The sequence below is a fragment of the Natator depressus genome, chromosome 5, assembly GCF_965152275.1.
Source record: "Natator depressus isolate rNatDep1 chromosome 5, rNatDep2.hap1, whole genome shotgun sequence".
Lineage (NCBI taxonomy): Eukaryota > Metazoa > Chordata > Testudines > Cheloniidae > Natator > Natator depressus.
The window spans coordinates 89,180,962-89,205,795 of record NC_134238.1 but is presented as its reverse complement, the minus strand read 5'-3'; the positions used below and the strand labels follow the sequence as shown (position 1 = coordinate 89,205,795).

The window sequence follows — 24,834 nt, the reverse complement described above, 5'->3', positions numbered from 1 at the left end:
CTCCCACCTCTGTGCATCCAGTGGCCTGTGCTCCCCAATGCCATGCTGGAGCCTCTGCATTTATTTGACAAATAAAATGTGCAGAATTTTACAGAATTTTAAAATATTGTGCTAAGAATTTTTTATTTTTTGGTGCAGAATGCCCTCATGAGTAAGGTGGAGGAAGTGACAGCACAGTACATGTGGTCACATACTCATAAATTAGACTATCACAGGTTAACTAACCCTGCAATTTTTTACTTCATGGTTAACATGCAGTGAAAACATATGCACAGAATCATTTCAGTTGTTTTAGAGGTTACAGCTAACACTCGATTGCGCTTTTAATCTCCTGAAAAATCTTACAAGATGTTTCCTGTAGAAATTATGTCAGTTATAAATAGAGCAAACACTTAAAATTAAGTAGAATAAATAAAGGCATCCCAAACATAAAAACATTACTGTTTCATTTTATTGAAGAGGTTTATCTTTCTTTAATTACCTCCTGATTTAAATGTACTCTGTTCAAAGGAAAGTAAACCTCAATAAACTTCTAACACATTATATTTATGGTAGTTTTAATGATGTAACTGCAAAATAACTAGAAACTGACAGATTGTAAATATCATTTGCCACTCTGTGGGTTTACATGGACAAAGACTAAATGACCTTTTCAGTGACCTACTGTTCTAATGTGTTTTGTAGCTGCAATTAATTCTACACTCCAGGTCATGCAATTGTGTCCTAACCCTTTCTCTGTCTTGCACAATTAAGCAAACATGATGAAAGACATGATTTATATTGTTTCTGTAAATTTTAAATCTTAAGTTTAAGTACTGCATTTTGTAGATAAATAATATGCAGTCCTCCACTGACTTGATCCCCAAAGGGAGGTTGGGGAAGGCAGGCTGTTTCCATCACAAGGGTGAATTCCCTCCCTCCCATCAGCCTGCAAGAGATCTTGATGGCACAGAAAAAGCATTGAGCACTAGCCAGGAAGACACTGAACTTTTGTGGCCTCTCACCTTGCTGACTACTTCTTTATTCAATCCTCATTCTCTTCCTTTTCTGTTTCTGTCTTTTGAGACACTGCTATTACTGTTAATATTATGGTCATGCCTAGTGACCCCAAATGAAATCAAGGCCACATCGTGGTGGGCACTATACAAACATATAAAGAAACAGTCTCTAAATGTAATATTTAAATAGATAAGGCAGAATTATCCAATGGAGCTCATTGCCTTTGTTCCCTCTACACTCACTCTTGATCAGCTCATGCACAGGATTCACTGTGGTTGGTATCTGAATCAATGGGAGTATATTAGGCAACCTCCCGTTTTAATAGACTATTCAGTACTGTTGGGGACACTGAAGCACACTTCTGCTTCATCTCTATTTGATGTCCACTCCCAGCAAGTCACCAATTTTTGTCAGGCCAAGTAGTTGCTTAAGAGAGATCACTGCAGATGAGTCCAAAACCAAATCTCTCTCTTTCCCTGTCTAGTCCACCATCGCCAAATGGTTCTCAGACATTTTTTTTTTTTGACATCCCAGTACTACATCAAATTCACTCTCCCTGAAACTGAACATACCGTTTCTCTTTATCACTCTTTTCTACCTCCCTTCACCACCACTCTAGACAGCTTTGCTATCCTTCCTGTCTCTCATGCTTGGAACCTCTATGTAATAGCCTTTGATTTCTCCCTTTGTCCATTCTTCTAAGTCTTTTTACCTAAGCGTACCAAGTCCACCCTTCCTCTTCACTGTTCCCATTGCTAAAACCATCGCCCACAACTTGGTACTCTCTCACCTTGCCAATATAGCATTCTTCCTGACCTGCTCTTTTACATCTCCCTTCTCCAGTCTATTCACAATCACACTGCTAAAGCCATCTTCTGCTCCTGACACTCATTGTTTACACTCTCTACTTTATGCCTTCTATCAAGCTGCCCCCTAGAACAGTTTCCCATTCCCTGGGGACCTATCACTTCTCTTCTCCTTCCAAATAGTCTCCCCTCCCCCAATAATCCTTCTTTCCTTTTCCTAATCTCTCCTTGTTGTCAATGACCTGACCTGGCATTCTTGGTCTCATCCACTTCAAACTGTAACCACTTTGAGCCAGCTACGAGGAAGGTTTTACATTGCTCCTGCAGACCCATACTGTAGACCAGTGGTTCCCAAACTTGTTCCGCCGCTTATGCAGGGAAAGCCCCTGGCGGGCCGTACCGGTTTGTTTACCTGCTGCGTCCGCAGGTTTGGCCAATCGCGGCTCCCAGTGGCTGTGGTTCGCTGCTCCAGGCCAATGGGAGCTGCTGGAAGCGGCGGCCAGTAAGTCACTTGGCCCGTGAAGCGAAGAATTTAAAAGCTAGTCTTTATTTATAATGAGCATACTCAATAGGCATTTGCTAAGACCATTAGCAAAGTCAGAATAGCATCTCACCCTGTGTGCCCTCATTAAGGGATAGAAGAACTGTACCTTCCCGCTACAGAGATGGTCAGGCACAGAAGCTGTTACTATGATGGTTTGTTTACAGAAAACTGAAAGCCTTTTATTGAAATACATCCAACAAGATTCTTCAAGTTACTGTCCCAATACCAGGTACAGGGGGAAAAAAATCATTGGGGAGGGGGAGGCGCAGATCAAGTTTCTATATGTTATTGCCATATTTTTGCTGTAGTCTGCAATATTTTTGTTTAAAACTGAAAGCAAGTGTGTGTCTTTTTCTCTTGCAAAGAGAAACCAGCTCATTGTAAGCCATTGTAATACCATTTTGGCAGCCCAACCTTAGACGGAATTGTCTAGTGTCAAAACGCAAAATAGCAGAATTGTGAAGTTGACTTCCCCCATACTAATTCACTTCAATAAAGTATCAATTATAGCACCTCCACTGAACTGTAGAAACATCCATGGGTTTTATCCATTAACACTTCCACACAGATCTCTTACCGAGAGTGAACAATGATTGAAGCATATACTCCCAAAGTGAATTAGAATTACAGAACCAAACCCTCCAATGGGGTAAACTGGCACAGAAGTCAATGGAGCCAGACAAGTTTACACCAACAAATCTGGTTGATAATTACCAATTTGTATTTTTGTTCTCTCAAGCTATCTGATATTCCAGTTTGCTTCAAATGTAGTCATCAGTTAAACCTTTTTTTACAATGTGAAATAATAAAAACCTTTCAACATTTAATAACGTACATGACACTTGTGTACAGGACACATTCTAAACATTTTTAAAAACCTTCATCTGTGTAAGCTTTTGCCTGATTTTTTAATATTTTAGATACTATGGAAATTTATTTCTTTGGAAAGTCAAATGCAATTCATTTGTTTTACCTTGTTACTTTACAGCTTGATTCAATCAACTCATTTTCAATGTCAAGGAGGCTAGAAGGCAGACTGAATTCCAGTGGAGAGGTCAGTCTTTTCAAACGCAGTAAGCCAACACAGAATTTGGCTCCCATCTCTTCCAGTTCTCGTGTCCCTATCTGTAACCCCTATGCATGAAATAAAATATAGATACACTCTATTAGCTTATACCACATTCCAGTATTTTGTTACATTTTACATTATTTTGCTCCAAATTAGCTGTGAAATGCAGACAAGAATTTATACATAAATGCTTACAAAGAAGGAATTTAAAAAACTAAAAGGTTAATTTTAATCTTGGATAGAACAGCCATTTCTAGAAGACTTCAGGATCTCAGAGGTATATTCTGCCCTCTGTGCTGGAGCTTAATTCCCATCAATGCAAATGTGGATTACACTTGGAGCACTGAAGAGAAATCAGATTCCTAAATCACAGTTTATAAGAACAGTTGAATATTAAGTCATTTTTCACAGAAACTAAAATTTACAGTATTTAATTTTTAATCTAAAATAATTTTCTTCAGGAAGTTCTGTCAGAATGAAAAGAAATTAGTATATTCCGGGTGTATAAAATTCAGTAAAATACACCAATTTGTTTAAAAACTAATTTACAAAATTTCTTACCAAGAATGAAGGAATAAATAATTCATTCTTAATAATTCATGAATAAGAATGAATAGCAACTATCATACCTAACTCTTTCATAGAGCAGTATTGCACAGTTGCCAAACTCTAAAATTTTTCAGTTCAAAGTTATTGCTACAGTGGATACCCTCTTGATTTCTAGGAAGTGATGGACTCAAAAGTCTGCTTCAGCCAAAGATTGTTTCACATGGATGTTGGAGCGAGCTACAGTTTAGTTAAAGATGCCGGAAAAATAAATGTCTATTCTGCAATCTGATCTTTTGAATTTTTGCAATTGCTATTACATATAATTCTTATAATCATTATCGAGTTTCTTTTCAAACCCAGGCTCAGCTGTCTGGAGGTAATTTTGGATGTGTAGAATTTGGGCTAGATGAAGTCTTATACTATATTCCGTTCTTTACAAATGTATATTATTTTTTCTTTCAGATGTAGCATTTAATGTGCTGGATGGATTTTTCTTTGCTATAACTAAGGTGGAGACTGCTTTGGGTGAATAACCCTTTTTACTTCGTTGTTGGCACTCAGATTTCAGGCAACTGGTTTCAAGATACCAGAGGCCAGGAAGATTGTCGTCTTTGGCAGAGAAGAGTCTTCCTATAATGGCATGTTCACCAGGGGTTCCACTGCCATGTCAAATACTGGAAAACAAAGGTCTCCTAGACTAGTGAAGTAGTATATCTAGGTCATGTGCTCTCCCTCCCACCCCCACTGTTCTCAGACCTTAGTCAGAATAGGCTGATGTAAGATATGAGCATCTTCAAGAGCTTAACTTGGGTGCTATTTCTCAGTAGAACACAAGTTAGATGAGGAACATACTTCCTCTGTACTTTTTCTTGGAAGACTTTTGCCTCTTTCTTGTTCTATCAATTGATCTTAATCTGCCAGATGAATCTCATTATTTCCTTCTCATAACGAGAGTGTGGGCATTTCTAGAGGCCAGGCATCCCAGATGTCCTCTTTGCCTTCATAGGAAGATGGAAATCTCTCTCATTGCACTGACTCCAAAGAAAAGATTATTGTGCAGGGATTTGATCTTTTTGGTTGGTTTGTAATAAGCATGAAGGGGTTTTCCTTTCTGGATAACTGATCTCAGCCTGACTCAACTGTACAGATTTTTCATTTGATTTCTACTCTTTTTTACCTGAGACTGATTGAGGCCTTTGGAAGTTAATTTTCCTAAATTTCAGTTTGGCATCCCATACTTTACCTTATGTATCTAAAAAGTATTCTGAAGGTTTTTGGTCAGTGGGACTTCTGGATGCACTATTATCAACAGGAACCCTAAAAGCATCCCCATCTCAGGACCACAGAAGGTGGTCAGGGAATATTTCGGAACTAATCCATCACAGGGATACTTGTGTACCTAGTACAAAATAGGAATTAATGTACTCTATATGGGCCTACTGAGAAACCTGCTGAGGTGTGTGCTTTGTCAGTAGGCGAAGAGAGCCTGGTTTGGCGTGCTGGAATAGGATAATTATACCTCACTCTCTACCTGGTTTGCAGCCTTCTGGTCCGCCTGTTCAACATGGCTGAGGTCTGCTTGCAAACAGGAGAAGCTACTGTGTGGGATGTTTTGGCATTCAGGGGTCATTTACTTTCTAAGCCTGCTTCAGCTTGCCTCTCTGCTTCAGCCTGCAGCAATGTTTGAGGCACTGTGGGAAGGGAAAGAAGATGGAGGAGGCTTCAGGTCATCCACTATTTTTGACTGGTTGTACTTTTTAGCAATATTCAACTGTTGGTTGTTGGGTAACTGGTGCACAAAAAAAGGCATAAGGCAATAGGCTTGTACTGCACTGGAAACACAGGCTGGCCCTGATTTTCTCATCCAGCACTGCTGAGACACTTTTGAAGAAAACAAAATTTCAAAAGACAAGTTCTCAAGTTGGGGGAGGGAGGCAGGAAAGCAGGCAAAATTTAACTACTTTTATTCACCGCTGAACAGCAAACTGCTAAAGTAGCATGAACATATTTGGCTTTATCTGCCTCCTCCTGCTGCCATGGAAGAGAATTCTGGAGGCGACATTACCTAATATCTGGTGTATCACTCTAGACTGTACCAAGAGGAGAGCTCCTCACATCGCAAAAGCTCGCTAATGGTCATGTATCCAAGAAGTCTGTTTTAAAATACTTGAATGTACTGGTAACTGAAAATAATTGTTTCCAAATTACGTAAGAACCATGAATTTCTTCATTTGTAGGTTTAAAATTTCAACCATAAATATGTTTATTTACTTGATTATTATAGTCTTGTTAATATGGACAATTAACAGAACATACACATTACATTTTTAGAATGACAGATCCAAAAGAATAATGAAGGAATCTACATTATATTGTGCAAAGCAGTCTATTTCAATATAATGTAAAAAGCCCTATAGCAGGATGTTCATGCACCTTTTTTTAAAAAACAGACAAGCTGGGTTTTAGAAAGTGATATCAGTGGAAATGGTAAACTCAATCCACACATAGGGTTTCACTTCATCTAGTTTCTTTACCTTATATTTGCCCTGATCGCAGCCACATAACGTGCTCTCCATTGTGTAGCTCCTTTGTACTCCTATCTCTCTCCAGACAACTACACGTGCTGTCGATTCCTTGGACTTTTCCACTACAAAACTGCAGCTGCTCATGCTGAATGTTGGGGCAATCTGACTGAGAATCTTAGGAAGAGTCTATAGGATAGTAATTTGAAAAAGACTCAATTTGTTTTTATGAAAATGTGAAACCACAGTTTATTAATCAGACAGTTCAGATCTCAAATTCCAGTTTGAAAAAAAAGATAGGAAGATTTTGCAAAATCCGTCCAAAGTAATGTTTTCATTATTTAAAAAGAGCCAAGAACCACAACTGACTCATTCTTCCCCCACCTTTAAAAATTCCCCGGTAGCGTTTGCAACCCTATTATTAAAATAGTGTGAGAGTCAAGTGCATAAAAAATAGAAAGTGAAGTGCCTAGTAGAAAAGATTTGAGACTATGCACGACTAATTTGTTTTTATTGTTGAAGCTGAGCGAAGTGCAAAAGGGAAATGTAATTTAGATTAATATTCAGTTTCAATGTATAGGAAGTTCTAGATTTTAAAATACTATATAGTATTTCTGACATTGATTCAGCAAAGCACTTAACTTTAAGCATGTGAATAAATTCAAATTCACTAGAACTATTCACAGGCTTCAGTGTGTATGTACATGTTTCAATTGTTTGCTAGATTGAGGTCCAACACACTTAACTATGTGCGTTTAATTTTAATCTTTAAAGTCAGTGCAAGTTTACCATTAGTGCTTTGCCGAACAGGGATAGGCTGAAAGTTAGCCATATGCGTAAGCATTTGGGCCTGATCCAAAGCCCACTGAAATCAATGGGAGTCTTTCCATAGACTTCAATAAGCTCTGGATCAGGCTTATGTTGAACTGGGGCTTTATTTGAAAAATGTGCCTTTAAATTAATTCCTCTATTTTTCACATGTACAGCACATCAATTTGATGTGGATTTGGTGACTTATTCAGATGATATCATTTGTAATGTTCTAACCAAATAAACTACAAGCAATAGTCAAAATCGCTAGAGTAAAAAGTTATGTACAAAGGCTCTATTATGAAGAGACTATTCAGCAACATTTCAGCCCAGCACGCTAAAGCACTGAGTACATTATATAAACAAACTGCCTTGGGATTATACCACTTGGGAAATAATATTGGTGTAGAGTTTATTTAAACAAGAATACTGGAGAGTGATTCTCATACATGATTTGAAAATCGTACCTAATAGTAGAATAGCTTTTCAAATATCAGGTGATCTCCTAAGGCATCTGTTCATAAAAATAAGAAAACTGGGAGCAGCTGTATTAAATTATGCCAGAGATAACCACTCACACCACAAACCTCAACTGTTAAATTTAAAATATGAGGTTTTGGTGTACATATAAGTGCTAAACAGCATTTGGTATCTTCAATTCTTCAGTAGCTGGAAAATATTACATTTATTTCAGCTGTACACTTGTAGGTCTCTCTCTCTTTGACCCTTATCCTTCACTCTTGGAAAGTTCATAGAAATGATTTCACTTCAGTCAAAAATATGTTGCTACGTGTGACAGATGCAAAAAAAAGTTATACGTTTTCAACTTATTTTAATTTGTTTGGCCATATGATAGGACTACTCTCTCCATTTCTAGCCGTATGGACACACTGCACTTCTATAAAAATTCTGTACCCGTTTTAATTAGCAAATGGTTCAAGTGCTGATATAGACTCAGCGCAGACATTTCAGCCCTTGTCAAAAAACTCAAAAGGCTGGTCTATAATAGTACTTACATTGTTACTAAAACTGGTGCAAATATCTGAAATTTCATAGTGTAGACAAGATTTAAGTGACTGAAGTGGATAATGAAATTGTAAATAATCAGACACACTTAAGAAATTGTAAGGGAAACAATCCAGTAGCATTTGGGGGTCTTTTTATGTCTGAGCAACAAAAAGCATGCATAACTGTTTGCACTTGTTAGATTCATAACTAGCCATTTGCATGTACAGTCATCTGATCAGTGAGCACAACTGTAAAGAAAAAAGTAGGTATGCAGACAGGTGCAGATATTGGGCCTCCTTAAAAAAAAGTCATCCTCAAAGTAAAAAAGAAAAAGACAACTGTATATATTTGTGATTGCCACAAGGTGGCAGTGAAACTACACGATAAGATTATTTTACAGTCACTGTGACCACGCAAAAAAAAGTTATTTTGAACTCTTAATTTAAAAATCCTTATCAAATGGATTTATGCAGTAATAATGCACTGGAAAAATATTACACTGCAAAAGTTACATTAAAACGTTATGGTTGCAAATTCAAGCACTCAAAAGTTGGGAAATGCCAGAATTAAGGCTATCCATGCAAACGTAATACAGGCCCCCTTGTGTGCATGCAGTATGAAACAGTCTAATTACATGATCATAAACGACTTTTTCCACAGGACCTCTGCCTTTTTCAGTGCACAAGATGAATGGTGCTCATGTAATGAGCAACTATTCAGTGTTCCCAGTCTCCTTGCCCAGACAGTGCCAGTATTCCACTTGGCTCCTAGTTGGGTCTCAGTCTCCTCCAATCCACTGGGTCCTAGTCCCAGTCTCTTCTCACCCAGCTCCCAGTCAGATTCTCATTACCCAGCCAACTCCCTCCACCCCCAACTCCTAGTTTTCCCCTCATATCCTAACCCTGACAGTCTTTAGTCCCAACCCTCACCCCTCCCCAAACTCCTTATTCCAATTTATGTCCTCCCCTTCCCCCCCACCCCCCAATCTCCCACCAGGTTTAGCTCTTGCTCCCTCTGCATTCAGATCAGGTGCCTCTTCCACACTGCCTAGGAGTCAGCAGGAGGGGCACAGAGCCAGAGAGTTTCCCGGCTCTCTGTTCCAGGGTCTGGACCTGGCACAGGCTGCAGCAACCGAGAGTCGCAATTACAGAGACAGTTCTGCTAATCTCCTCACAGCCCCAGCGCTCATGGAATCTTCTGGGAATTTAGCTGTGAACCTCTAGCAAGTCTTTGTTAAGCATGTGCAAATTGCACTCTTTCAGAGATTTATAACTTGGGCAGATTTTCAGGGGGATCAGCAAAGTCACATCCTTGACACAAAGGGCTTCTCCCGACTAATTTCAAGACTCCACTCCTGTTTATGAGTTTCTTTAAAAAAAAAGGGGGGGGGCCTAGCAAATTTAGTATGAGCAGAATATATTTTCCCTAGCTTCATTATCAAAAATGGCTCAACTCTTTAGTCTGAAATTTTCCAAAATAATTAAGACTGAGGCAGAGATCCTCATGGAAAATTTCAGATCGAATGGGCAAAGTTTTGTAAGTAAGTGAAAACAGGATCTAACAATGGGAAGTGTTCAGCAGCCTTAATAATAGGCAATGCTACTAGCCTTGCCTGTAATAATTGATCTAAATCCATCAATGAAGTGAATAAATAAAGAGTATGACAAAAGTGTTTGCTATATGGAAGTGATATCGAAGCATTCATAATTCTGTTCATAGTTTAACATTTTTCAAAAAAATCTACAAAAGTATTGCTTAGTTTGTTAGTTGAGTTAATAATAATGTTTTGAAAAGCTGAATTACTTCTACCTTTCACTTTTGTTTAATGAAATAGACAATTTTTTTTGTCTTGTTTAATTAGAAGAATAAAGATAAAACACTCAGCTGTGTCAAATGAAGGATTATTTAATTGTTATTTTATGACAGTTGACTCTCTTGTCTACATCCCTCCTTCTCAGAGGGTGTTTTTCTGTGTTTCCCCTTCCTGGCTACATGACAGTGATCTAATCCAACTGTCTGGCACTCCCTGACATATAAAGAGTATTCCTCTGACTGGCACAGGTTAAGTATCACAACATAACTGATTACTTTGTCCAAATACCTCCCTAGATTCCAGAATACTTTTCTGTTTTCAGAAGTTTACTTGGTTTTTTTTTCCCTCATGACAGCAGTCCCCCTTACACTTCCAAATTGTCTTAGATAATGAAACCAATTAAACAATGTCTCTTAGTACGTGTAGTATTTCTGAGGTATTCTGTGGATGAGAAAGTAGGGAAGCATATGGAATGCTACAAATACTGAGGTAATTATACCTATAATAAAACTGACTTTTTTAAAAGGTCAACAAAATGTGATACCTGTTCTTTCATAGTTGAGTACTATTATTCTATAAAATGTTCGAGAACATTCATGAACATAAAAATAGTGATAGTTTTAAGTGGGCATGGAGTGTTGTAAAGCAGCATGGTGCGTATACAAGTGTGTGGAAGTTATTTGAAAAAATGTCTGAAAAAATAATCTGCTACGTATTATGGAAGTCAGGGAATTGTTTTTATACTGTGCATGCAAATTGTACAGGGAGACTGTAATCAAACTCTATACAATGACACAGTCGCTCAGGCTTGAGAACAGCATAAACAAGGAAACAAAGTTGCCCATGCCGCTTTCCAGAGAGAGAGAAAAGTAAAAGCAATCAAACTTTACTTCCAGTTTAGATCCATGATTTATGAGTAAATTATATTAATCAGTAACACCTATCTGTGCGCCTGCATGTGTCTTACTGCACGAATCCCAAAGCATAAATTGTTGTATGTTGCAGATGCCCCACACCATCTCCTGTACCTAGAGAATGACATAGCCTAGGGACAAGCAAACGCCACCTATTATTGTGAATGAATACTCTGACAAAGCATAAGTACATAAACACCTTTTCCATTTTAGACCAGATTAACATTGTTCTTATTTGGGGGGGTGGAAAGTAACAACATGAGGAAATCAAGATATAATTATACTTTCACAACTTACTTGAAGGTTTAACTTTTACTCACCCTATAACCAAGGTCCTCAATCAGGTCACAAGAGGCAGCGCTAACATTAGTGTGCCACACTGTCTCTTTGATGCTGCAGCCATACATGAATACATTCTTTTTACGAGAATGGCCATGATAATCACAGTAAACCTACAAAAATTGGAGAAATTAAAGCAATGTTTTAAAAACAGGCCTCAGCATCATATATTTCCCTCACTTCTCAGCCTAATTGCATTCATTTACATATACTAAAAAAACAGCATTAGCAAATGAAAGGCACATTATACAATCAACCTGTTTATTAAGAAAGCATAGGGTTTTTTTTTCCAGCAAATTCAGAGTGCATGACTTAACATTTTTATCACAGCAGAAGCAATAGCAACAACCACTAGAGTTAAGTTGTTCAAACTCCTCTTCTCATTCGCTCATAATTTCCTGAAAAACTCATCTGTCAGACAGAAACTGGTCTTTGCCAAAGCTTTTCTTATTTTTTAATGTTTTACTCAATCTGTGCAGTCATTTTTGACTAGGAGGAGAGCGAAAGAAACTACTCTTCAACCCTATTTAACATTTTTTAAAAACTTTATCTACAGCTGTAATGGCTGGGGTTAAAAAAATTGGCATAAAAAGAATCCTGCTATAGAAGTACCTTTGAGTGTTCTATTAAAAATAAGATGGTTAAATTGAGTTATGACCCTTTCAAAGCTGCATGCACACTAGATTTTTGATGGACTGAACATTTTTCCTGAACTCAAACCACACAACTAAAGGAAGATTGTGTTACACATATATGCATAGCTAACTTAACTGCATACTGAAAAGTAAATTGAAAATGTGCATGGACTGAGGGAAGAGCTCTACACTCATGTGCCTCCTATAAGGATTAGAGCTCCTCTCTTCTGGACTTCCTAAGGAGAAGATGAAGTGAGCTGTAGCTCACGAAAGCTTATGCTCAAATAAATTTGTTAGTCTCTAAGGTGCCACAAGTACTCCTTTTCTTTTTGTGGACACAGACTAACACGACTGCTGCTCTGAAACCTAAGGGGAAGAGTGGAAAGAGGAAGACCGAAAATGGCTGGGAGAATCCCATCTCTCCCTTCCACATTAAACCCTATAGGGACACCATGATTTGACCCTTGGGTCCTGATTCTGCAATGACTTCTCATTGGTTTCAAAGTGATGACTCACCAGTACAATATTATGTATACGCACACATTTTGGCAGGATTGGGAACTTATGTAGTTATCCACATATACTGTACAATATAAGTACCAATGAAGTTTAGGCATATTGCATATGTTCCAAATTGCTGTTTTATAAACTCCAACTAAACCATTTCCAAAGAAAATTTCAAACCTAGCAATGTAGCACATGTAAAACTTTGTGAATCAACTGTTTTCGTTACTACAGCTGCCTTAAAAACAAAACAAACCCACCCCACCCTCTGATGTTCAGAACATGAGGCTTTTTTCTACCCTCTAACTCAACAATGCCTGATAACAAATGCTAGATACACCATATTGAAAGGCTCAAGAATTAATCAAAACTGGGGAGTTATAATTAAATATTTTTTTAGCATTAACCACAGTCATTGCTCTTGTTCAATACAACCGGAAATAGTTCCAGAAATTTCTGATGAACCCTCCAAGTCTCATTTGTAAACATGTGAAGCAGTTGCCAGGGCCTATACATGTATTTTCTCTGAGAGAGAGAAAGACAGTATCTATACAAAAAGCTAAAATGATTCTGAAATGCCTACTTTGGGCAAACACACATACTCACCAGAGGCAAATGTTTTATAGCAGCCAAATATTGTAGTAAGCCCTTGGCATGGTAAATTGTGGGATGAAGGTCTGGGTTTGGGTTTTGCCACTGTCTGTTCAAATCCTCCCCACTTAAAGAACAGCGATGGCTATGAAAGACAAATTTATAAAGAAATGTATGTCTCACAATATAACCTCACTTTTATTTTAAAAGTTACCCTCACTAATTTAAATTTTGCCTGTGTCACAACTACTCAATTTCTGTGGTCAAGTGAGATTTAAATTCAAGTTTGTATTAAGAACATTTTTTATTCTTGCAGAAGAGTTAATTTAATTGTTACAAATATATTATACTTGGATCAGCTAAAATTAAAGGGAAGTAAATTTTTATTTAAAGATATTTGCCTACTTACTTGCTCTGAGATTAGAGGAAGTAAATTTATCTGTTGTGAAAACTGGATGTTTGAATGTGTGTGATAAGCCAACAGATTCAGTTCCAAAATTTTTTTTTTAAATTAGAATTTATAAATAGCAGCCTTTTAAATTTAAATTTTTGTAAGATGGTCAATGATTTTATTGTTCAACCTTTTTGCCTAGTTCATGATCTTGTGACCACAATTTGTCTACTCAATTTGTTATTTTGGAACTGCTAAATAGACAGTCAACTGTCAGCAACATTCAGTGATAGATTTGCTGAGTCTGCTGAATTTTTCTAGAATTCTTCATACTATTTGCTAATTTGTGGAAAGATCCCGATATCCATGAAGATGATCAAATCAAACCTAACTGGATGGGAAGGCTGGTAACTTCAATGGAATCGTATTCAGCTCAGCAAGAAGAAAGCATGACTGTGAACCTTTAAAATAGTAGCTTCAAAGATAACTCATGTACCCTGTATACACCATCACAACTCCAGAATCCACAGAACTTAAAACAAGGCTTTTGTCTCCACCCCTGCTTTGACTGACAATTGACAGGGATATGGAACCCATCAGCCAACATACAAGGACCGTCACAGGCAAGCCTGGTAGCATTCAGGAGACCAACTAGCTAGTAGAAGACTAGCAGAAACCAGGAAGATCAGTGTCTACAGCAAGCAATGTTTCAGAAAGACTTAAGTAGTATTGTAAGTTTAACAAGTTCATACAGCCATTTTAAGTGTTTTATTTCAGATTTTTGGTTTTCAATCTACAGAGAGACATCCTTGGCATTCATGCATTAGCAGGAGTTTTTAAACCAGTGAGTGATTGCTGGAGTGTCTGTGAGTAAGTATGGCCGAAGGGACAACCGAGCAGCTGTGAAGCCCACAGGGGCTATTTATGTTCCACACGTCAGCACCTTTAAGAAACTTTCTGAGCAAGTAGTCACACCTGCTGTCATGTTTACTAACTAAAGAGTAATTATAGATTTAACCTCAGAAAACTATTTCCATCTAAATTCTTAGTAGCCAAATGTAGTAAGTTGAGCTTCTCCTAGAATTCCTTAATAAAATGATATTGAAACATCTGTGACCATCCTTTTGGGAATTGGGTGGCGACACTAATATTAAAGAATGGCAGTGTGGAACCTTGTGGTTAAGCCTTAGTGAATTAAATTGGGAATTGTATTTCCCCTGCTTTAGTTCTTTTTTTGACAAGGTGTTTGAATATGAATGGACTTCTAAACATCCTTCTAGCTGAGACAGATTATAAATCATCACCTTTTCTTGCATTAGATGTAACGATTATTAATTTTTCAATGAGAATGTGTAAAATGTGTTGGATTTTGACCTTTTTATTTTTAAATTTGTAATATCTTTGTATAACACATTTTAGTTAGTAGGCTTAGTTAATAGCAATATATAAAATTGTGTCAATTTGGTGTTCTTTAAGCCAGAAATCTGGGGACTTTAAGAAACTGAGAATATAGGGCAGATAAACAGCACATCCAATCTATTGTTCTACCAAGAGATATTTGTGAGGTGTATATGTGCATATGTAAAAACTATGATAAAATATGTTCTGGAAAACCATATTGCAAAAGCAAGTTCTTTGGAAGGTACTTATTTTTATAAGGTGCCACAATTACTCCTGTTCTTTTTGCTGATACAGACTAAACACGGCTGCTACTCTGAAACCTATTTTTATAAATGCAATTTACAAAAACAAGCACAATATTTTAATTAGTAAAATTCAGAGAAATCAACACAGAGATAGCATTACGTTCTAGTATAGGAATACATTTACACTACTAATTCTTCACCAATAAAAAAAATACTAGAAGACAGCTTTGTGAGAAATCTGGATTCATTACAGTATATAAACCTTAACCTAGGCTACATATTTGGGTCATAGTTGAATTACTTCACTGCTAGCCCTCCATTCCGACATCTGTGCTGCAGTAGCGTTCTAACATTCCAATGAATTTGTGGCATACCTGGTACACATGACATCGATGGATGAGGCTATGGCCCCATCACTATGTACGCTGCGCTTCCTTTTCCACTCTCACTGGCATAAGCCTCCCTATTAAATTCCATGTTACTACTTGTACCCAGGGCTGTGACTTAAAGCCACAGTTAATTCTTAGACAAAAGTGCCATCTCAAATCAGTCACAGACAGCATATAAAAAGACTCTACATTTAAAAGTACGTTCTTCATAGTCTGGATCATGCAGGCTCTTAAAATTACTAGTACATATGTTAAGAACCTAAGAATGGCCATACTGGGTCAGACCAAAGGTCCATCCAGCCCAGTATCCTGTCTACCGACAAGTGCCCCAGAGGGAGTGAACCTAACAGGTAATGATCTAGTGATCTCTCTCCTGCCATCCATCGCCACCCTCTGACAGAGGCTAGGGACACCATTCCTTACCCATCCTGGCTAATAGCCATTAATGGACTTAACCTCCATGAATTTATCCAGTTCTCTTTTAAACCCTGTTATAGTACTAGCCTTCACAACCTCCTCAGGCAAGGAGTTCCACAGTTTGACTGTGCGTGGAGTGAAGAACTTCCTTCTATTTGTTTTAACCCTGCTACCCATTGTTTGACTGAAGAAAATCAGGAAAATATTTTTGTCAGTAAGATTTGTATATAGTAGTTTTGTTAACTAGCAAACCACTCAAAAAAAGACTAAAAATCCAAATATGAAAAATCAAGTATGAATACTGATTGTATGTTAATTCTGGAAAACTACTGCATTTTTACTTTCAAGATTTAGACGTTTTTATTACAAGATATAGAAAGAACTTTTATTAATTGTACTTCTGTGAGCACAGTTTAACTTACTTTCCATTGATGACACCATCTGGGTTGAGCATAGGGACAATTTTAAAAATATAGGATTCTCGTAAACTCTGGGCAGTGGGGTTGTTACTCATAAGATATTCCAACGTTCCCTTCATAACCCAGCTTGCATTAGTCTCTCCAGGATGTACACGAGCAGATAAGAAAATGTAAGGACGATTCCCTAAAAGAAGCATGCACAAAAATTGCAAGATGTAATACAAGTAAATTAAAATAACAGTCTGAAAACAATAACTAGCTCGAGGTGGTGGATGGTGATGTACAGTGTTTTTCAAAATGCATTTGCATCAATTTGGGATGAAGTATGACAGGATTTTAGCATAAATATTGATTGTTACACAAGTGCCTCAATGGATTTTAAGTTTAATGCAACATGAAAAAACAACTACATAAGCACCATCTGTTAAAAGAATTGATGATTGGTAACTTACATGATCTAATTTAAATTCCTCTCATCATAAGATTAGGAGAAATTCAGAAAAAAATGGGGTGTTTTGGAGACCACATGGTGGTACCGTCACACGTCCTTATGTGATATTTATGAAATGGGCTCCATGGAAAATACATTTTTTGCACTAAAAAGAACTGCTATGAGATCATGAAGAATGCTAAAGAATGAGGAATTAGGGACTGTCTTGAAATAACATTTTAAAAATTTAGCATAAGAATAAATCTTGTTTGGCAGTTAACAGTACTTTTTTTTTTTTGGAAAGAAAAATCGTGTTTAGAAAACATGCAGGTCCAAAATTTATCGTTAACTATTCAAGAATCAGGTGGAGTTGTTTTGTTTGTTTTAAATGTGAGCAGACCAACCCCTGGCAATTTCATGAATATAACTGAGTTTTGCTATTTTTACAGAATTCCAGACAAATGAAGCATTAACATTTTTAGAAGGAGCTAATATTACATAATTTTAAGTGGATCAGAGAGAATTTATACTTACTGAACTGACAGATATGTTCATAGTAATTCGACTCTGGCATGGCTGTGATAGTGACTAAAGGGCAGCTGTTCCCAGACAGGGTCTCACACAGCATATCTTGTCGAAAATAGATCTGCTGAGGGTTGTGCATGGATTCCAATTTCTGAAGATGCATCTTCATCCCCAAAATGATGAAAAGGTACTTAAGTCCTTTGCAATTTTGTATATGACAAATAAAGATTTATTTAAGTATTTTATTTTTATTGTTCCAGGTATAGAAGATAATTCTCCCATCACTACTTTGGCCATGAAATACCTTTTAGGTTTCCACTACATCTACACCTGAATAATGTTTTCTTTTGTATAGAGTATTTTGAGTCTCTCTTAAATGTTTTTTGGAGCACTTTCTGCTTCTATGCGCCACCCATTTATTCTGTTTTCTACCAGATGATACTCCCTCAAGGAGCAGCCACTTGGTTTGTGAATGGGCCCAAATGATCAGCCTCATTCAATATTGATCTATTCTATATGTTGAGTCCCAGATCTGCTTTTGTTAATATAACCAATGCTGCAAATTCTAGTTAAGCATCTCACTTTGCTTTACAAACATTAACAAAGCCTCACAACACCCCAGTTTCACTCAATTCATTATCCTGAAAACGTCTCCTTTTTAATACTTCGTAATCTTAACCTTAGTAGTTCAGATACATCAATAATGAGCAAGGTGTAAGTAGACAGATAAGATATGATAGACAGTGTCAAATTAGTCTAGTTCTATCATCTTAGCCATGTATGCCTCAAATTCCCCCTGAAGTCCATGAAAAAACTCCCAATAGACTTCAACAGGAGATAGATCTACATCATGGTAAACAACGTCATTCTAGGCAACTTTACAGGAGTTATATCCAGCTGTCAACTTTTATCCATACTCTCCTGCTGTCAGTGTTTTCAATGCCTTTTGGGGGAAGGAAGGGGAGAGAAGGGAACATCTAAGTCAATTACTGATATAGCTGTAATTCCTATAATCATCGGACATACTGTATAGGGAAAATGAAGGTCATGTCAAATTTCTTGAAGTTTTTGTTCTAAAGAACAAGCAAACCAATTACATATATTGTAACATATGGATTCCTTTCTTATTTGAACTTTTGATGAGAGTGTTTTATTACTTTTCAACATATATGCTTTCATTTATGTACCCTTTTCATATCTATGAACTAATATTTAGAAGCAAGCAGTGTTTTCTCATGGAAAGAGATACAGTAATATAAATGGACATCCAAGTAATCCAGTTCAAGGATTCGCTCACCCTTAAAGTTGAATACGTGTATGGATAGTGGTAAGCAAAGTAGCAGACATCATCCTTGTGTGGGAAGTTCATGGTGAATGTAATTGTGTAATAGGATTTTCCTTTCTGACCACCAGCAGCAATTGAACTTCTAGCAAAGTGATTCCTAAAAGTGAAGTGAAACCAACATAAAAAAAAAGTGTTAGAGATTTGTAGATATTTTTGCTACATCAGATGTTATCATTTCTGAACCTATAATGAAAACCCTCTGGCTCTGAGAAGTGAGAGATCACATGATGGTTACACTTGTATGCTGTTGTGTACACTGCTGCTAGTACTGGTAGCAGCACACTGGAGTAGAAATGGTGGGAAATTTTAATGGGGTGGGGGTGGAAGCGGGAACCAAAACAGACAGCCATTGAACAGAATGGATGACAAGTGGGGACCCTACAGCTCCTCCCATGACAGGGCCATTTGTGAAGATATGCAGTTTTCCTGTTTTACATTCTAAAGATCTCGCCAATAAAAAAAAAAAAAAAAAAAAAAAAAAAAAAAAAAGGAGTGATACCTAGAAAGAGGTTCCATCACAGGATCCCAAGGAGAAAGTCAACAATACCACATGCAAAGTATTAAAGGTATTAAGGTTAAATTCTTAATAAAAATATGCTTAAATATTAATATACACAAGTTATTGAATTAATAAAATTTTCCCAGAAAATTTTATCAACATAGCATTAACAAAATACTTAATTTATTTTCTAAATTCATTTGTCAACATCTAAAACTTAAAAAAAAAAAAACCAAACAAACCCACCACCACACAACTGCTTTGCCATAGAAATATTACAAGTAAATTACCACAATTTCATGGATGTGCTTGTTCTAGTCATGTAAATTAGATTTTGTTCTAATCTTCAATGTAACACAGATTTGCTTACCTCCATTTTTTGTTGGCATACTTACTTGTAGTAACAAATATCTGTCCCAACACGAGTCCACCATGGCCTGGAATTTAACGCCTCCTGAACAGAATACATGAGGGGCTGCATACCTTTAAGAAAAATGCATTAGATTTTTATCTTAATGTCATAGAATTCTGTTTGTACAGTTAATGAGCAGTGGATCACATCTGAATACAGTCTCATGTGAGCACACTATATTCATTTTACTTTTTATAGAAGTCTAACCTACAGAGTCCATTATAAAGATTGAATGTCATACCACCTTCTAACTAACAGCCAAGAGACATATTAAATGAAAAATGACTCAAGATGAGCAAAGTACAAATGAAGCGGTCAAGGTTCCTTCCCCACTCTGAACTCTAGGATACAGATGTGGGGACCTGCATGAAAACCTCCTAAGCTTACTTTTACCAGCTTAGGTTAAAACTTCCCCAAGGTGCAAACTATTTTACCCTTTGCCCTTGGACTTCCACTGCCACCACCAAATGTTTATCTGGGTTTATTTATTAGGAAAGCATTGTTTGGAAACGTCTTTCCCCCCAAAATCCTCCCAACCCTTGCACCCCACTTCCTGGGGAAGGTTTGGTAAAAATCCTCACCAATTTGCATACGTGACCACAGATCCAAACCCTTGGATCTTAAGAACAATGAAAAAGCATTCAGTTTCTGAAAAGAAGGATTTTAATAGAAGTAAAAAGTAAAAAAGAATCACCTCTGTAAAAATCAAGATGGTAAATACCTTACAGGGTAATTAGATTCAAAACATAGAGAATCCCTCTAGGCAAAACCTTAGACAGGAATATCCATTCTATTCAGCACAGCTTAGTTTCTCAGCCATTTAAAGAAATCATAATCTAACGCATATCTAGCTAGATTACTTACTAAATTCTAAGACTCCATTCCTGTTCTGTCCCCGGCAAAAGCATCACACAGACAGACACAGACCCTTTGTTTTTCTCCCTCCTCCCAGCTTTTGAAAGTATCTTGTCTCCTTATTGGTCATTTTGGTCAGGTGCCAGTGAGGTTATCCTAGCTTCTTAACCCTTTACAGGTGGGAGGATTTTTCCTCTGGCCAGGAGGGATTTTAAAGGGGTTTACCCTTCCCTTTATATTTATGACAGAAGCATAGGTCAAAAAGACTAAAATGTAATTTAAAAATAATGTAGTGGCGCGAATGGACACTAAAACAGTAAGAACCTGGATTTAAGTCACATCTAACCCACTGTCACTATAAAGTTTCATAGAAAGTCTCAGCCTTCTTGTATCTCAGTCCACACACCTGAACTGGCATGTGAGCAAACCTTCAGTGCATAGCAGCAGGGTCTAAACCAAGGGAGGGCAAACTACGGCCCGCGGGCCAGATCCAGCCCGTGAGGGCGTTCAGTTCAGCCCGCAGGATTGCCAGCCTTGTGGCTCAGCGGGGCTAAGGCAGGCTCCCTGCCTGCCCTGGCGCTGCTCCCGGAAGTGGCCGGCACCACGTCCCTGTGGCTCCTGGGGGCGAGAGGCAGAGGGCTTTGTACACTGCCCTCGCCTGCAGGCACCACCCCCTGCAGCTCCCACTGGCTGGGAACTGGGAACCACGGCCAAAGGGAGCTATGGGGATGGTACCCACAGGTGAGGGCAGTGCGCAGTGGAGCTGCCTGCCCTGCCCCGCCCCGCCCCACCCCACCCCCAGGAGCCACTGCCGGACATGCTGGCCACTTCCAGGAGTGGCATGGGCCCAGGGCAGGCAGGGAGCCTGCCTTAGTCCTGCTTTGTGCTGCTGCCACCCTGGAGCTGCTCAAGGTAAGTGGCACGGGACTGGAGCCTGCACCCCGAACCCTTCCTGCACCCCACCCCTCTGCCCTGAGCCGCCTATCCCCCTGCCTTGAGCCTCCTGCCACACTCCGCACCCCCTCCAGTACCCCAACCCCCCTGCCACACCCCGCACCCCAACCTCCTGCCCTGAGCCCCCTCCTGTATCCCAACCCCTTGCCCTGAGCCCCCTCCTGCACCCCAACCTCCTGCCCCAGCCCTACATTCATGGCCCTGCATACAATTTCCCCACCCAGATGTGGCCCTTGGGCCAAAAAGTTTGCCCACCCGTGGTCTAAACAGAGCAATTAATATGCAACATGTTAGTGTGCTTTAGAAATCACAGTCCCATAGTATGCATTACCCTACTGAGCAGACAAGCCTGCAGTCAGTTTGGACTATCCAGCAACTTCATAAAAATCAAAATTTGCTAATGAATAATTAGGAAGCAGATAATAGGACTTACTTTGTTTGAGTCCATTATTTGTTAAGAATAGTTCACTTAGCTCTAAGAGGAATTTTACACATTTCATAGCAAGGTTTCAGGGAAAGGATTATGACTTTTGAGTTGCCAGAAGTAGTTTAGAAAAAATCTGAACAAGAAGTTTATGTGGACAACACATTGCAAAGACCCGTTATGTGTTACGTATCCGGTCTTACTCCAAGTGATTCTCCACACAGATTCCACTCTGGATGACTACTAATTGCCTAGTTTTTTAGAAGTGAACTATGATTGTCGGATAGCGCTACCCAAACTAGTATCTGACCTGGAAGCTTGTATCAAGGAATAGTGAATGATAAATGTGTGGCTCAAGCTCCATGTTGCTGTTCTACCTATTGCTGATACTGGGAAGTGAACTAAGCAGGCCACCGAGGCCATTTGAGCCCTAATAAGTCTAGGGGGATCTTCCATATCCAGATTGTAACAAGTCTTGATATAGACCAAGGCCCACTTAGCCCTGATCTACACTACGAGTTTAGGTCGAATTTAGCCGCGTTAGATCGATTTAACCCTGCACCTGTCCATACAACAAAGCCATTTTTGTCGACTTAAAAGGCTCTTAAAATTGATTTCTGTACTCCTCCCCGAGGGGATTAGCCCTGCAATCAACAACATCGCTGGGTCGAATTTGGGGTAGTGTGGACACAATTTGACGGTATTGGCCTCCGGAAGCTATCCCAGAGTGCTCCATTGTGACCGCTCTGGACAGCGCTCTCAACTCAGATGCACTAGCCAGGTACACAGGAAAAGCACCGGGAACTTTGAAATTTAATTTCCTGTTTGGCCAGTGTGGCGAGCTCATCAGTAGAGGTGACCATGCAGTCCCAGAATCGCAAAAGAGCTCCAGCATGGACCGAATGGGAGGTACTGGATCTGATCACTGTATGGGGAGATGAATCTGTGCTATCAGAACTCCGTTCCAAAAGACGAAATGCCAATATATTTGAAAAAAAAAAATCTCCAAGGGCATGATGGACAGAGGCTATAACAGGGACCCGCAGCAGTGCCGCATCAAAATTAAGGAGCTCAGGCAAGCCTACCAAAAACCAAAGAGGCAAACGGCCGCTCTGGGTCAGAGCCCCAGACATGCCGGTTCTATGATGAACTGCATGCAATTCTAGGGGGTGCCCCTACCACTACCCCACCACCTGTCAATGGACACCTGCAAGGGGGGAGTCTCACGCAACAGGGATGAGGATTTTGGGGACGAGGAAGATGACGACACAACAGGCAAGCGGAGAAACCATTCTCCCGACAGCCAGGAACTGTTCATCGCCCTAGAGCCAATACCCTCCCAAGGCAGGCTCCCGGACCATGAAGCCAGAGAAGGCACCTCTGGTGAGTGTACCTTTGTAAATATAATACATGGTTTAAAAGCAAGTGTGTTTAATGAGTAATTTGCCCTGAAGACTTGGGCTGGATTCACGGCCAGTACAGCCACTGGAAAAGAAGGCCAATGGCATTTTGGGATGTATATGTAGGGGCATTGCGAGCAGATCGAGGGATGTGATCGTTCCCCTCTATTCGACATTGGTGAGCCCTCATCTGGAGTACTGTGTCCAGTTTTGGACCCCACACTACAAGAAGTATGTGAAAAAATTGGAAAGAGTCCAGTGGAGGGCAACAGAAATGATTAGGGGACTGGAACACATGACTTATGAGGAGAGGCTAAGGGAACTGGGATTGTTTAGTCTGCGGAATGAGGGGGGGATTTGATAGCTGCTTTCAACTACCCGAAAGCGTAGCTGGAAAGGGTTCCAAAGAGGATGGATCTAGACTGTTCTCAGTGGTAGCTGATGACAGAACAAGGAGTAATTGTCTCAAGTTGCAGTGGTGGAGGTTTAGGTTGGATATTAGGAAAAACTTTTTCACTAGGAGGGTGGTGAAACACTGGAATGCGTTACCTAGGGAAGTGGTGGAATCTCCTTCCTTAGATATTTTTAAGGTCAGGCTTGACAAAGCCCTGGCTGGGATGATTTAGTTGGGGATTGGTCCTGCTTTGAGCAGGGGGTTGCACTGGATGACCTCCTGAGGTCCCTTCCAACCCTGATATTCTATAATTCTATGAAAAGTCTGTTAATGTGTCTGGGGATGGAGCAGAAATCCTCCAGGGACATTATTAAGGGGTGGCCATTCCTGCTGGGCTGTTTGCCTGTGGCTGAAAAGAAATCATCCCCACTTTTAGCCATGCGGTGGGGGGGAGAGGAGGGCACGTTCACGCTGAGCTGTTCGCATTTGGCTGGCAGGGATCGTCCCTGATACTAGTCATGCGGTGGAAGGAGGGGTGAAGCGATCATTCCAGAGACTTGGATTGGGGGTGGAGGCAGGGTTTAGTTGGGTTTGTGCTGCACATTAACCCAAAAACAGCAGCCCCTCCTTTTAAATGGCCAACCCAACGGGTGCTTGGTATGGGAAAGGAGGGCGCTGCTGTTTGAAACCATTCCATTATGGAGGCTGAAGAAGCCAAAAGACTGCGGCTTACCATGGCTGCCTGCAAGCCGACTTCTGTTGCCCGGCCCTGCGTGTGATCTCTCACATCAAACCGGCAGACCCTCAATATAAGAGGCAAAATGGACCTTGTACAGAAAGCACATGTGCTATGTAATGTTAACAGCTTGGTTCACCATGAAAGAAAGTCTATCCATTGTTTTCTAAAATGTGTCTTTTTAAATACTACTCTCCCTTTTTTCCTCCCGCAGCTGCAAATGTTTCAATGCTCCCCCTATTATCTCCGTCCCAGAGGCTAGCGCAGATAAGGTGGAAAAAAAAAAAAACCGCTCTCGCAATGAAATATTCTCTGAGCTCCTGCAGTCCTCCCGCACCGAAAGAGCTCAGCAGAATGTGTGGAGGCAAACAATGGCAGAGTCCAGGAAAACAGAAAATGAACGCGAGGACAGGAAAGATGAGAGGTTGCAGGAGCAAGAGGAAAGGTGGCAGCAGCATGATGAGAGGAGGAAGGATGCAATGCTGAGGCTACTGG

The 24,834-nt window shown here is 39.4% G+C and overlaps 1 protein-coding gene across 4 annotated transcripts in view; it reads right to left on the bottom strand.

Moving 5' to 3' along the window:
* The window catches only part of AGTPBP1 (ATP/GTP binding carboxypeptidase 1), a 171,614-nt gene that overhangs the window by 33,700 nt on the left and 113,080 nt on the right, over positions 1-24,834 (bottom strand). For 2 of the 4 annotated variants that reach the window (XM_074953170.1, XM_074953171.1), the window contains 8 exons: positions 19,560-19,647; positions 18,618-18,762; positions 17,330-17,483; positions 16,369-16,549; positions 13,119-13,248; positions 11,355-11,486; positions 6,502-6,678; positions 3,323-3,483 (listed from right to left, as the gene is read on the bottom strand). In XM_074953170.1, the coding sequence (XP_074809271.1) occupies positions 3,323-3,483; positions 6,502-6,678; positions 11,355-11,486; positions 13,119-13,248; positions 16,369-16,549; positions 17,330-17,483; positions 18,618-18,762; positions 19,560-19,647 (1,168 nt within the window). Of the gene's footprint in view, positions 1-3,322; positions 3,484-5,498; positions 5,659-6,501; positions 6,679-11,354; positions 11,487-13,118; positions 13,249-16,368; positions 16,550-17,329; positions 17,484-18,617; positions 18,763-19,559; positions 19,648-24,834 lie in introns of those variants that run through there. The other 2 variants (XR_012639595.1, XM_074953172.1) reach the window with 2 other exon arrangements.